This window comes from Grammomys surdaster, unplaced genomic scaffold (assembly GCF_004785775.1).
Source record: "Grammomys surdaster isolate TR1022 unplaced genomic scaffold, NIH_TR_1.0 165, whole genome shotgun sequence".
Classification (NCBI taxonomy): Eukaryota; Metazoa; Chordata; class Mammalia; order Rodentia; family Muridae; genus Grammomys; species Grammomys surdaster.
Window position 1 is genome coordinate 17165740 of NW_021604613.1, and position 15683 is coordinate 17181422.

The window sequence follows — 15683 nt, forward strand, 5'->3', positions numbered from 1 at the left end:
ATATGTATCTCTATCTCTATCATCTATCTCTATCTGTATCATATATATATATATGACAAGGACCAGAGAAATGGTCCAGCAGTTAAGAGCTCTAGCTGCTTTTCCAGAGGACCCGGGTCTGGTTCCCACTACCCACAGAAGGTTCATAACCGTCTGTAACTTGAGTCCGAGAGCATCTGATTTCCATTTTCTGGCTTCTGCAAGCACTACACTCATGTGGTACACAGACAAGCATGCAGGCAAAACACCCGTAAAATTAAAAAAAAAGCATCAAAATAAACAAATAAACACAACCAAACCAAACTGGTCATGCTGAGGCAGCTGAAGAGCAGTTCACTATGACAGCAATTCAGAAGCTAGCAGACAGGATGACATACTGGGGGCTGGGGAATCACCATGCTTCAGAACACACATAACGTCTATGCATGTTACCTCTGTACTTTGTAAGAGGGCTGTCCCCAGAGAGGGCAACTAGTGCAGCAGCCACAGGTTGAAGCTTAAGAATACCTGATCCTGTTCTGTGGGCCACAAGTCACAAATCACAGACAAGGGTAGAGAGGGCAGGGTTATTTATAAAAGTGGTTTCTAAAAATTGTAAGTATTAATGGGCATTCATATATGATGCTATGTTGCTAGCTTCTTATAGTCTTAAAATATTTAGAACTTGGCATAACAAGAAATCAAAAGAAAGTGATTGTCTCATTCATTCATTTATCCATTCATAATTCAATAACTATTTACTGAATGTTTCTTCGTGATAAGCACTGTGTCAGGTGGGCGTGCAGACGTGGCCTATCCTGGTGGAGTGGGCAGTCTTATTCCCTTAGAATTTGCCTATCTGCATTCCACACAGCAAAGATGAGGTAAAAAGAAGAAAACTGTACCCTCCAAAACACTCATGGGCTCTAGCCTTGAGCCTGACTGCTCTCTGCCCACTAGCTGTGTAGCTTTCTACCCTGGGCAGACAATTTGCCGAAGGTATGAGGGCTGTTGGAGGTAAGCATACCAATTGAGAAGATACTCCAAGTTTTAATGTTTAAAGAGACTGAAACCATGACAAAATTACTCAATAATGTATTTATCTATTATTTGTGAAGTTAGAAATAAGTAGCAAATCAGGAAGGAAAGCAAACAAGGAATTTGGCCATGATTTATATTGTGCTTGCCTCTCAGAGGCAAGCTTACGTCATCATCATCATCATCATCATCACCACCATCACCACCATCACCACCATCATCATTTTCTCCTCCACCTCTTCCTTCTCCTCTTCCTTTTCTTCAAACCAACTGAGAACCAGCAGAAAAAATTTTTTCCAGCTTAGCAAAATACACACTGTACACACACGTACGTGGTCACACAGATTCACAAAGCCACTGTCTCCAGAGCACAACCTCTGAGATACACAACTGTGAGTTGTCTATATGCTAGATATTCAATTCCTTCCCAGTTAAACACCCAATTATGCCAAATGATAAGAAAGAAATGAACAAGAAATGTGCACCCAGAGAGTGAAGAGCAAGCTGCAATGTAAAGAAGACATTTTACCCTTCCAAAAGGTGGGGATTCTGCTCTGGGGTGGGAATGAGTTTGTAGGAAGAAAAAAGAAATTTCCTGCTTCTAGCTTTCCATCCTTCCTTTGTACAATCAACACTTGGGAACACGTTTGTGTTCCCCTTTTGAGTGTATAATGACTCGCTTAGTGACAAGTAATCAAGCTGACAAGTAGAGAGAACATTTTACACAGCAGACCTCAAGTGAACATTAGATAGAACCGAATAGCCAGAGGCCGGAGATCTTGCTGTTGCAGCTACGCGGCAATCCCCACACCCTCACCTGTCAAACATGGCCAGAAGAAGACTCAGAGTGAGCTCCGGTGCTCTTGGGTGTACTGGGGCTGGATTTCCTATCCCAGTTCTCTGAAACAGCTCCCGGAGCTCCTGAAAAAGCTGCTGCCCAGAAATGGAGGTGTCTGAGCTCTCCCCAAAATGTCCATACCATAGAACCTGCTGAATCAGGGAGCTGTCCATCAAGTCCACTGCAGGAAGCAAACAAAAGATGGAGCCATATTTTCTAATGAGAGCAAAGGGCTTCAAACACACACACACACACACACACAAATTTCCCAGTGTTTAAGTGAGAATGCTGTTTGTTTGTTTGTTTGTTTGTTTGTTTTACAGTGGATTTTTCTTAAAGGGAATTAAATATGTTCACCATGGACCTAGATTTTTTTCTGAAACCGTATGTCATTAAGGCCTGAAAAACACTATTAGGAGGACAGTTGCTGGGGGTAGGGCATGGATTTTATAGACTGAAGGTAAAAAGTGATGGAAACTTGAAGAATAAACCTTCTAAGGCAGTTGAAACCCTGTGGTGATGAAGTGGGAGAGAATCTTTTTTTTTTGCCCTGTGCCCTGGGAGGACTAAACGTTGGCCTTTCCTATCTGAATACAGCTTTCCTGCCTACAGCTTAGCTTCAGAGGGGATGTAGAGTATTGGAATAGTTCCCATAGTAAAGAATAAATCTTAATGGCATCCTAAAATCAGTGGCTGGCTGAATTACCAGACTGTATCACTCTTCTACAACAATATCAGTTTTAAAAATCTTGATTCCATCAATATTATTTATATGGTACTTCATAAAACTGTAAAACCAGGGCTATTTACAAAAACAGTGGCTTGTTTCTCACAGGCACACATATGTATTGCCATCATGTAAAAAAGTTTACAAGGCGAGGATTAGAAAGAAGAATGAAATCTAGCTAGCTCTGTAGATCCCTGCCAACAGAGGGTGACAGGCAAGTTTAATAAACACTCCCTGTACCACCCAAGAGGTAGGGATGTCAAGAGTCCCAAGAGCTGCTAGCATTTAAAATGCTTCAGCCTGCGAAATGATAAAACCCGGAGCTTCTCACTACTTCATAAATCACCCTCACAGATAAGGAATCACCAAGCATAATAAAATTTTTTATTTGTTTTCTGATATTGCTTTGAAAGGGAGAGTCTAGGGCATAGAGGAGCAGGTTTCATGAATGCCCCTTCAATAAAACCTGGCCAGGGGTGGTAGCAGCTGTAAACTTTTTTTTTTTAATCATTGATCACAAGCTTCTATCGTCTGGGCCTGGCATTTGGAATGCAGGGGGTTCTTGTCTTGTGAGAGTTCTAAATTACAACCATGCAGATAAAGGCACTGTCCATTAATCTCACAAGATTCCAAATGGTGATAGTCTCTGGCTCTTACTACATAGAGCCCCTGTCGTACTTTATGTTGGAGTTTGGGACTTTTTGTTTTTCAATACCCTTGCCTACCTTTCCTATTGCTGTCAGTGAAGAAACGTATGGATAGACTGTTCACCAACCCTACCTCTTGTATGTTACCGATGGGTTCAATGCACAAGTCCAGCTTTCCTGATCCAGGAACTTACCAGAGGGGCCAATTTTGCTTTTCTTCATGAACTGAGCATCATACATCATCAGGGTCAGATTGCTGACCCTTCTTGAGTGTTACAAAGAACTTGTACTTACATTGACAAAGAGTTTGCACAGATCGTAATTTGAAGGCTGTTCTATAGACAGAATTCTCAATCCTATTAAGAGCACCTGCAAAGAAAACATGAAGTAGAGTGGATACAGTTTATATCATTGAGCAAATCCCACACCCCAGGAGAGAATGGAAGGGCTCCTAGAGCCTTATCTTGTAAATGAGACAATTAAGACAGACGGTACACTATTTTATCTGTAAACGTCAATGAAAGACACATAGAAGTTTCACAGTTCAGCTTTTCGTTGTCTCACAACAGATTTCTTGTCTGATAAGACTGGTGATCAGGTTTCACAGCTAGCAAAATGCAAAACTGCAGACTAGATCGCCCCCTGTGTTCATGTTGGTAATGCAGTTTAATGAAGCTTTAGAAAGTCTTACACATACTCAGGTAGAATGGTCTTCAGACGGCCTCTCCTTCAGTTTCTGTCCTTCACTTTGTCTCCATATTTGCTCCCTTGAGTATTTTGTTGCTCCTTCTAAGAAGGACCGAATCACCCCCACTTGGTCTTCCTTCTTCATGAGCCTCATGTGGCCTGTGAGTTGAATCTTGGGTATTTCAAGGTTCTGGGCTAATATCCAGTAATCAGTGAGTGAATACCATGTGTGTTCTTTTGTGATTGGCTTACCTCACTCAGGATGATATTTTCTAGTTCCATCCATTTACCTAGGAATTTCTCGAATTCATTGTTTTTAATAACTGAGTAATACTCCGTTGTGTAAATGTACCACATTTTTTGTATCCATTCCTCAGTTGAAGGACATCTGGGTTCTTTCCAGTTTCTGGCTATTATAAATAAGGCTGCTATGAACATAGTTGAGCATATGTCCTTGTTTTATGTTCGAGCATCTTCTGGGTATATGCCTAGGAGTGGTATAGCTGGATCCTCAGACTGAGTATCCATCCCATGTGCAATCACCAAAGGTAGATGCTGATGTGGAAGTCAGGAAGTGCATGCTGATAAGCGCCTGATATAGAGGTCTCCTCAGAGGTATTCAAGAGTCTGACATATTCAGAGGCAGATGCTCACAGCTAACCATTGAACTGATCATGGGGTTCCCAATGGAGGAGTCAGAGTGAAGACTGTAGGAGCTGAAAGGGTTTGTGGCCCCATGAGGAGAGCAACAACACCAACCAACCAGAGCTCCCAGGGTCTAAACTACCAGCCTGGGAGCACTTAGGGAGGGATCCATGGCTTCAGCTGTATATGTAAGAGTGGAGGGCCCTGCTGAGCATAGGTGGAAGAAGAGATCCTTGGTCTCATGAAGGCTAGACGCCCCAGGGGGTGGGAATTTGAGGGTGGAGGTGCTTGTGGGGTGGGTAGGTTGGGGTACATCAACAGAGAAGCAGGAGGAGGGGTGAGGGGATAGGTGGTTCCTGGGTGGGTGGGGGATGGGGTAAGGGGACAACATATGAAGTGTAAATAAAACATCCAATAAAAAAAAGAAAAAAAGAAAAAAAAGAAGGTCTTACACATGAAATGTTCAGTTTATTGTAAGCCTGCTAAAACTAGTTATTGATGGTGCAAAGCAGTGGTCCTCAGATTGTGATTTCTGGCTCAGTGGCATCTGCATCACCTGAGGCTTGTTACAAATTCACATTCTAACATGTCTGTAGCATGTTGCCAACACACTTCAGGGGCAGGTGTAGGCAATCTGCTCTTGAACAAGGCCCTGAAGTAGATGTATGTAAGCTAAAGTTTTCAAAACTTTCTGTATTAAAAAGTATTATTAATTCTAGAACTTGTAATGACTTTTGGGAATTATCTCTAGACAATAAGAGTATTTTCAGATCTTGATATCAGCCAATGATGTCTTTTTTTCAGATATTTGAATATATGTATAGATTACGGTTCACAAATAAACAGAAAATAATCTACTATTCTGTGCCGCATCTAATTTGTGGATACTGATTTAGTTGAAGACTCTCTTGACAAGATCTTGACAAAGAGGAGACCCTTTAGTGTAGAAAGTCAAGTGATGACTCTAACGTCTGGTATTTTACTTATTAGCTCTTTACTAGTGGTATATTACAGCAGGGATATAGGGTACTATTGGAATTCCTTTCTACTTTTACCAAGTATGTCAAGATATTGTTTAACATGTAATCAAATTATTCATGATATAATTTTTTTATTATATTTAGTTTTTGAAATATTTTAATTTGTGGCACATCTCAGTTCATAGTAGCTATAGTTCAAGTATTCAAAAGTCACATGTGGCTAAAGACTGTGTATTGTCAGTTCAGCTTAGGAGAGAAGCTACACGTATTGCTAATTGGTTCTCTAATTTTTGGTTATGCATCTTGAGTCAGGGCTGCTGCTTGAGCTGAGCTAGAGATTCAGGTGTCATCAGTGCTAGTTGTGGACAGTATCATGTCCATCACTTAGATTGCTTGAGTAGAGTGAGTAGAGTGGATAGAAAGTAGCACTAAGTAATGAATGTGGGGAACATAATCAGTCAATTAACTAAAGAGGAAAAGAAGTCCAAGAGGATATATAAGCAAGAACACCAAAGATAGTGGGAGAAAGCAATGGCTGAAGGTCAAAGAGGGCAAACTTTAGGAAGCAGAGGCAAGCTATTGGTTTGCTACCTACAGGCCACATGAACATCATCTGTGAGCTACCATACTATCTGTTTATGATCGTCAACTTGATTCTTGAAATCTACACAAGAGTGGGTTTAGGAGAACCAGGAGAGCATCCCTCAATGCACAGGGCTGAATGGAAAATGGAAGGCCAAGAATAAACCGCAAAGCAGATGATGTTTTCAAGACCTTTAATTTGAAGGGAAGGTGAGAAAGCCAGAATAAACAGTGTATAAAATGAAGACTAGATTGCAAAAGCAGGAGACATTCTAGAATATATATATATCTCATGGGTTGGGGAGGAGGATCCAGCAAAGGAACAGATGGAGGACTCAAGAAGTGAGGAGTCTAGGTATATTTGTCATAGCCAAGTCCCATCGAGGGAGCACATGTCCCTGTAGCGTGCTTCACTTTTCTTCTGTTGAACTACTTTCCCCTAATCTGTTTCCCCTTAAACTCTATTAATGTCGGCTGTCCTCTGTCGGTTGGAAAATGAAGCCAGAGACTACACATAGTAAGGAGTGTACACATCAACGTGTGTGTGCTACTTAATCCCCGAATCTTGGTCCAAGGACTCCATGTTCAAGGTGTTGGGCCAGCAGACTGAGTTTTTCCTGCTGGATTTCAACTTGGAAATGTGGATTAGAGCAGCAATCGCTGCCCTATCAGGGTCTTTTCTTGAGAAGGAAACAAGGAAAAGGAGCCCGGATGTGCTTGCGTGCATCGCTTCCTGGTGACGGCTTCTGAGCATAGCACAGGCTTATTCTTTTCTTTCACTTTATCACATTAGTTTTAATTAACAGACACAATTCTAATGTAATAACCTTTTCTAATGTATAACCTTTTCTCAGAAAAACATGAGATCAAACATGGGTCATTGTATATGCTGGGCAAGCTACTCTACCACCGGGCTATCCCCTAAACCCTACTTTGTGTAGTATGCTTTTAAAAGAGGTGTGCGTATTGTGGATCAGTTACACAGATTTAACCAATACATGCTTCTCTCACGTGATTATACTGTTTTGGATGTTGAGAACAGTTAATATATAGTGTCTAAGCAATTTTTAAGAACACAGTGGCTTACTATCATATTGTCATCTCGTTATAAAACAGCTCTCTCCACGGAGTTATCAGTGATACCAGGTAAAGCCTCTTTGGGTAAAGCTCTCTGTCCCAACTGAATACCACTGACCTTAATGGGGAGAGAGGCTGGATGGGATAGAACGCACAGCTGACAGAGTTAGTTTTTCTGAGAATCCTATCATCCCTCATTCCTTGAGAGGAACACTAAATAAAAGCATTGATGATGGTGTCTGTTCATGTCTGAGAGCTACTGTTTTCTTTATGAATGGGGATAAGCTCACTCACTCAATAGGTGGTAGGGTGTACTGTTCTTCCATCATCATAGAACAAGCAAGAGTCACCTGGATAGAGAAAACCTCAACTGAGAAAATGCCTCTATTCAATTGGCCTGTAGACAAGTCTGTGAGCATTGTCTTGATTAATGATAGCTGGGTGAGGACTCAGACCATGGATGGTGCCATCCCAGGCAAGTGTTTCTGGGGTTATACAATAAGACAAGCTGAGAAAGTGGGGTGCTCAGGAAACCAGTAAGCAGTGTTCCTCCATGGCTTCTGCTACAGATCTCACCCTGCAGTTCCACAATGATTGACTTTAAGCTGGAACATGAGATAAACCCTGTCCTCACCCAAGTTGCTGTTGGTCATGGTGTTTACTACAACATTAGGAAGCAAGCTAAAAAAGCGGGTGTAAAATCTTCAGGAATAATGAAGTTTGGATTAGGTAGAGCTCTTGAGTGAGAGAGGAAACAAATTGGGAAATTTGGAAAGAGCTGTCCTTGTATTTTGTATTCTGTATTTTGAACACTTTGTATATTGGATATTTTCTGTGGTGACAAACTCCAGCTAAATAGTTTATAACCATAATGTTCCTTCTGAAGCAAATGTTTTGTATATGGCTAAGCTCTGAGCTCAAGACTGACATATTAATTATGCTAAGGAGAAGAAGACTTCAAAATACAACTAATCTCAAATTTAATACCAGCTGATTTCTAAGCTGCAGGACGTAGGGAATAAGTGGGGAAATTTTGTGATTAAGAACACAGTCAGTCATTCAGCCTTTGCTAAGTGGCCCCAACAGGAGTGAAATAAGGAGCAGTTCAGTGGATTTCATTGGCTCAGGCATACATGGCAGGAGAATTATAATAACATTTGTCTGTTTCTTCTCCAGACGGCAATTGGAGAAGTTAAAGGGTGAAAAGTTAGCATTTTCTTGATCATGCTTGCGTGTGTTCCAAAGTTCAAACTCTTCTAGTTCTTTATCAGAGAACTAAAGCTTCTTTGAATTTAAGGAGCAGTCCGTGAACCTTCAATCCAACAGAATTTAATGAGTTTAGACTCTGGTTGAGTGCAAAGCCAAAGTTAGCACCACCAAGAAATAAAAGAATAGAGAAAGATTTATTGCTGACAGTATGTAAAGAGACCATGAGACTTATTTTCTTTTTTCAGTTTTAAAAATTTTTTTATTGGACAATTTATTTATTTATATTTCAGATGTCATCCCCTTTTCTCATTTCCCCCCCCAGAATAAAAAAAGCATGGACTTTTATTTGGGAAGGGCAGAATATCTCCTCTCTCTCTCTCTTTCTCTCTCTCTCTCTCTCTCTCTCTCTCTCCCTACCTCTGCCCCTATCTATCTGTCTGTCTATCTATCTATCTATCTATCTATCTATCTATCTATCTATCTATCTATCATCTATCTATATCAATATTTATATCTATGCAATTGAGGGACAGCCACATTTTTGAACAAGTTAAAAACCACCTTACTGACATATTTGGTTTAAACTCACAGATCCAGAAGGAAAGATGCCAGGTATGTTTTTTTGAGTAATCTTATCCCCAGACATAGAGCAAATTCTTGAAAAGTTAAAGATACAGATACTTCTGGATGTGCTCATCTTGTGTAATGAAGGTGGCAGTCAGGACTGCCTCTAGGGATGCTCAATTTTCATCATAAAAGTTTAGTTCATAATGTCAGAGGTCCTGTGTAGGCTGCTGGAGAAGAATTGTCAACAACAGTCTTATTCAACTGCAAACTCTGCACACAACAATAGTTCCTGGCCAGGCAGTACTAATCCACTGGTACAACAGTGGTCCATATGTTATGGAGCTAGCCAATAGATTTCTGACAGTGTACAATGCCTGCTTCAAGGAAGCAATTCATAATTGCTACTGTGAGTCCAGCTAGAAATCCCAACGGCTGGGAGTATTGAACAAGGCAATGCTGAGCTAAGACAGGTTCATCTTTGCAGGTAGAGTGGGCCACAAGCCATACTCTGAATTTAACAGCTGGCTATCTGTATTAGAAGTTTCCACATCCATAGATTCAGTCAAGTGAAGGATAAAAAATAGCCATAAAATTGCATCTATACCAAACACAGACTTTTCTTTAAATTAATTCACAAATATAATAAGATCTATTTCCACAGACTATATACTTTATTAAGTATTATAAATAAACTAGGGATGATTTTCAGTATGGTCAGACATGCACCAAATCTGTGCAAGTACCAAGGACATTTTAGTAAGGGATTCAAACATTTTCAGATTAGGCTCTCTGGAGACTTAGAATCAATACTTTGTAAATACCAGAGAATATCTAAGTATATATTAATTCAATAAGCAGCACATGATCATGAGTCAAAGATCTCTATATGGATAAATGTGGGCTCTGCCTAAAGATTATCATCCAAGAAAGACACAGTGCTCAAAACTTCTTTGTGTCTGTCTTTTCTAATGAGCACTATACAAGCACATAACAGACCCCAAACTTTGATTTAACCCTTTTGAATTCGGTGTTTCCTTATGCTTTAAACATGCTTACATTCCAGACAACACTAGAGAATGGGAGAAGTCAGAAACATCTTAGCTCTGGAGGAGAACACACTGATGGTAGAGTAGAGCAGAAATAATTTATGAAAGTGTGATTTCTGGTGCATTTTGTTCCTCTGGAAATCAGCAGGTTTCTATGCCCTGATTTCTCTCCAATGCATCAAGCAGACACCGAGACTCAGCAAACCCAGGGCCTTGCAGGCCCCCAGATGCAGCTACTGTTGAAGGAGTCATGGAGCTGCACAACCATCTGCCCCTTCATTCCTGTCAAGTGATGCTTTACAGTGTCATCTGATGAAGTTATGCAGCATAACGTGGCAAGCTGTGGGACAACGTGCCGTGGAGAACGAGCGAGTACCCCGGTGACCTGCTGCCAGCCTCACCTCCTTGAGGCTCCACTATTTTTTTTTTTCTGGCAATAGGAGGAAAGTCAAGAAAAGGAGGAAATGCTGCTTGTCTCAGGCCTCAAGCCATGAACAAGCAGTGTGAGGTATTAAATCTATAACGGCAGAAGCTGTGTGTTTTCTTGTTCATAGAAGCAGTTTGAGAAACAAGTTTTGGTCCCCATCATCCTTATTTTTGTTCAGCTGCATCATCGTGCGTATTTTCCACAGATATCAAGGTGAATATGATAATGTCTTTTTCAATTTCCCACCATTAGTTTGTTATGTAGAACTTCACACAGTAGGTTAGTGGTCCTCCAAACATGGCCCGAGAAAGCCCTGTTGGTGTTGTCTGGGAACTTACAAAACTGGGAATTTCCGAACCATCCAGAAGCACCAAACCACAAACTTGGAAGGCAGAACCCAATATTTCCCCAGCCCCTGGATGTACACTGTATTGAGAAACACTGCATTAGGGACAGAAAATAGAACCGTAGATGGGTTGCCCACTGCTTTGTGTATAGCATATTGGTAGGATGGCTCAAATTTGAAAAGGCTAAAGATAACTTGAAACACTTATGTTGATTTTTTCAATAAAGAGTATGAGATCATAAAATTTAAAGCCGAACAACTCAGGTTAACAGTCTAGATTTGCTAAGGTAAAAAAGTTGCAAGTAAATTCAAAACTAAAAATGCCACTGACCCCTCTGGGGCTTACTGTGACATTTAGATATGCTGGAAACAGTGGAATTAGTTTCCCCAAATGTGTTTTTACCAAGTATCTGTCTAGTGATAGCTGGGGATCTTTCGCTCACCTTTGGGTCCATATTGGGCTGTGATCTTAACTTGATAAAGCATACATAGGGATGACATTTTAACAACAAGATAGAAATTGTTGTGATAAGAATAGTAATTTACAATATAATTACATTGATGCTAAGATATTTTTGTTAAATTATTATTAGGATTTTAGAGATAATAGATCAAATATTCTTCTGCACATTATGGATTTCTGTTTAGAAGAGAAAAGATCATTTTAGCCATCCAATAAATTACTTCTCACCTACAAATTTGCCCCATCTCTACTTTGTGACTCAGGGGTCTAAAACCACATCTGTGTTTAAATTTTTGTCTGCAATTGATGTCAAAAAGCCTAACAATAAATACTCACCTTGCTTACTTGAGTCCATCTCACAGAATTCCTGGGATGATGGGACAGATGGCAAGATGGTCCTTGTGACTAGAAATGAACCATTTTCTGCAGAAGTGTTTCACAGAGGAAGGATGATGGATGAGGGGCTGCCAACAAATCATTCACCTGTGGAGCAGCGAACACAGGTGTGCAGGGAAGACCATTACATCCCTTGGGAGATAAAAACAAAGAATATTGGTATAGAGATTGCTTTCTCAGAAAACTAGGAATAGTTCAATTAAGCTAATACTTAAAAAAATAGGAGGCAATTGCATTTTTAAAAGTGGACTGAATTCTCATTTGAAGAAAATATTAAGTTTACTTGAATGTTAAGGGTTAAATATGAAGGCCTCAATTGTTTAAATTTATAGTAAAACGATGCCAAATCATTCTATACATAAGATTTTTAACTGAGATTATCTAGCTATCATACATATGCATACATATATGTCTACATAGAATTTGGCCCTTAGTTCAGAAAAGTCAGTGAATTAGCTCCCTGGCTAATAACTATAAACTATACTCTTTCAACAAAAAGGATATTATGTGTGGGCTAGAGAGATGGCTTAGTGGTTAAGAGTACTTGTTTTCATGGAGCATCTGGGTTTGGTTTCCAACACCCACATGGTGGCTCACAGCTATCTGGACCTCCAATTCCTGAAGACCGAACCCCTCTTCTGACATCTGTGCATTCATGTGATGCACATGCACACATGCAGGCGAAACACTCACACACAGAAAATAAAATGACCTAATCTAAAAGAAGTTTTGAAAAGAATATTATGACATAAGAAAGTTTTATACAGTTCTAAAAAAGGACATTCATTAACAACAGCAGTTGAAGACGTTCAAAAAGTTATACACAATAATTCAATTTAAATAATATTCTCACCTCCTCCAGTAAATAAATGAGTTAAAGTAAAAAGTCATGGAGGCTAGAGAGATAAGTCAGTGGTTAAGAGCACTAACTGCTCTTCCAGAGGTCTTGAGTTCAATTCCCAGCAACCACATGGTAGCTCACAAACATCTGTAATGGGATCTGATGCCCTCTTCCGGTGTGTCTGAGGACAGCAATTGTGTGCTCGTATGTAAGATAAATAAAAATCATTTAAAAATTGTAAAAAAAAAAAAAGCTGGGTGGTGGTGGCACATGCCTTTAATCCCAGCACTTGGGAGGCAAAGACAGGCAGATTTCTGAGTTCGAGGCCAGCCTGGTCTACAGAGTGAGTTCCAGGACAGCCAGGGCTACACAGAGAAACCCTGTCTCAAAAAACAAACAAAAAAAATTGTAAAAAAAAAAAGCACTTGGTAGATAAATATTATTTTAAATAAATGTATACCAGAAACTATTTATTTTCTTCTTTAAAATATAATAGTGAGCTGTGGATGCAGCTTGGTCGGTGGAGTATTTGTTTAGTGTGCAGGAAGCCCCCTGGATTTGATCCCAGTCCGTAGAAAGTAAGTATAAAGATGTGTGGCCAAAGCTTGGAGCTAGGTTCAGGGGCATGAGAAGCTCAAGGCAACACAGAAGCCTAGTCTATATGAACTTCCATCGTGGGTTATTAAAAAAAAAGAACTGCAACAAAATAATGGCAATAGTGACAATCTGAGACTTGTCAAGACTCAGAAAGCTTCCTAATATTTCAAGTAGAGTGTGTTTTGAAGCATTCAGCAAGAAAAATTAGGTCAGAACTCGCTTCAGTATCGGAGTGCTTCCACATATGCCCCCTAAAACCTCCATGTGGTATGGAAAGTGGCCTCCCGTCCAGTCTGGACAGCTGGAGATGCACCGAGGACAGCTCCTTACCTTTCTTAGTTTCCCTGGAGCAACACTTTAGTCAAACACTCAGCAGCTGTGACTCCCCTGTTGTGGATGCAGAGAAGGGTAAGGATAGCAGATGTCCAAGAATGACCTTCTCATGTAGGGATGATGTCTTCTCCTGACAGTTCAGCAACTCCAGAGTCAATTGAAGTTGCTCCACTTTTAAGAGCTCCAAGAAGTACATGCATTAGTAATCATATGCTGAATAATTTAGGGTCACTCATACGGCTCTGTTTCAAAGGGTCATTTCTGTATTAGTTTCATGTAATGAGGAGGGAAATAAAGCATCTCTCAGTTCTTCTGGGAGCGAGAATCACCATAGAGCTTAGGGAACAGTAACTAGGACCCCAAATCCCAAGTGATAGCACCTAGCAAACCAATCTAGAAAAGAGTTACACAGGAAGGGAGTCAAACTCATTTTATTAATTTTTTGGTAAATGTAGAGGTGTGGTTGTACATTTTTAAAGATACTAAATATAAGACCAATCACCAGAAGGATGATAATAATTTCTGATGAATTCACAATTCCTCCTAAGTTATATTATTTGATGTCTTATTTCTAAAGAAGTCCAGACTTAAAATTTCGCTGTTTTAATCTTGTTAGGATTTTTAAAAAGTGTTATCACACAAACCAAATGTATTAAAACTTTACCATTAAGGATGCCAAGCAACCATGGAATCAATTGTAACTTACTCCAAAAACATCTGTGGCTGACTGGGTGGGCCAGTGGGGAAAAGTACTTACTCTTCCCCAAGCCTGGGAGTCTGAGTTTAATCCTAGAACTTACATGGTGGGAGGAGAAAACCAGCTCCTACAAATTGTCCTCTTTCTTGGCCCCCATGCACACACAAACACACACACACACACACACACACACACACACACGGTGGGGAGAATAAATAAAATGTAATTTCAAAATCAAGTGAACAAAACACTTGAACCAAAGTACAGGAACGTTACTTCATGCACAGGTGTGGAGTAGCTGAGGAGCTAGGATACCCGAGAATGCACGCTCAGCTATGACGAGAGCGCACACAGCCTTTCTAGAAAGTTCCATAATGAAGATCAATTTGGAATGAGTGTGAAGCCGAGGACAGCTTTTTGAAAAGCATTATTAGTACTTCACTATTAGTCTCTCCAAAGAGGAAATGAGCTCTATTTAAAAATGGAAATTGGTAAATTATGGGACAAGATTAGAATCACGTGGGGTGGAAAAATACATCTTAGTTGTCTGTGTCTATGTAAGCTATATTGTTTCCCTGTGAATAGGTTAAGACAAAAAATTCAGGAAGAAAGCAAATCTATTTTGCATTAACTCTCTAACTGGCTGAGAGGAGAAGATGGAGTTGAAACTCTATCTAGTTTTGTATATTGTATCTGCCTCAAGCCAACATGGTTCCTGGTATTGGCAATAGAAAAAAAATGTCTGAATGTTTTTCTAAATGATGCTGTGCTCAGATTTGGACAGATAGCTACCATGGACTAACTCTGTCAACTAAGATTCTGTACTCATAAAAAGAGTTGTCTGAAGTCCTAATCAAATTAAGGTAAATTAGATTACTTTTAAACACCAAGAATGAATAAAAGTATACTGAAAGTAATTTTGGCAAAGTGAACATTGGTAGTCTTAAACTTAGCTGGACTTCTGGTTTCAGTTACTTTAGACTAGTGGAACTTTGTAGCTACTATTGCAAACTGTGGCTCAAGCCCAAAGTCACATCAAGGTCTCTTCTCTCCTCCTAGTCCCAGTCACTCCTCCTGTCTTTTCTCTTCTGTGTGTGTGTGTTTTAGGTTCTTAATCAAATCTAGCTGTTGTCATTTTATATTGTAGACTGTCAAGACAAGATCTTTGCTAACATGGAAGTTTCTGAATATGCTGATTGGTAATCCAGTCTCTGCATCTGAAACAGCTCTCACCAGGCAAGCAGGTAGGAAGGGGGTCAGGCTTCCTATTCCATCATAGCCTGCCTTCAATCGGGTATAGGGATTCCAGAAACTAGATGACAGCTCCTTGTGGCAAATGGGTACTATTGGAGGCAAGCAGGAGATTGTACACTCTCTGGTTAAAACATTATATGTGAAGAATGTAACTTGGGGAGAGGGAGAGGGGGAAGGGGAGGGCGAGGGGGGAAGGGGAGGGGGAAGGGGAAGGGGAAGGGAGAGGGGAGAGGGGGAGGAGAAGAGGGAGAGAAGGAGAGGGGAAGAGGGAGAGAGGGAGAGGAAGGGGGAGGGGGAGGAGAAGAGG

The 15683-nt window shown here is 40.3% G+C and overlaps 1 protein-coding gene across 1 annotated transcript in view; it reads right to left on the minus strand.

Moving 5' to 3' along the window:
* Dytn (dystrotelin) overlaps positions 1-13591 on the minus strand; it is a 63290-nt gene extending 49699 nt beyond the window's left edge. The window contains exons 1-5 of the mRNA XM_028765825.1: positions 13423-13591; positions 11595-11741; positions 3524-3598; positions 1835-2036; positions 433-518 (exon numbers count right to left, since the gene is read on the minus strand). Of these exons, the coding sequence (XP_028621658.1) occupies positions 433-518; positions 1835-2036; positions 3524-3598; positions 11595-11613 (382 nt within the window). The 5' untranslated portion in view covers positions 11614-11741; positions 13423-13591. The remainder of the gene's footprint in view (positions 1-432; positions 519-1834; positions 2037-3523; positions 3599-11594; positions 11742-13422) is intronic.
* Positions 13592-15683: the final 2092 nt, after the last annotated feature.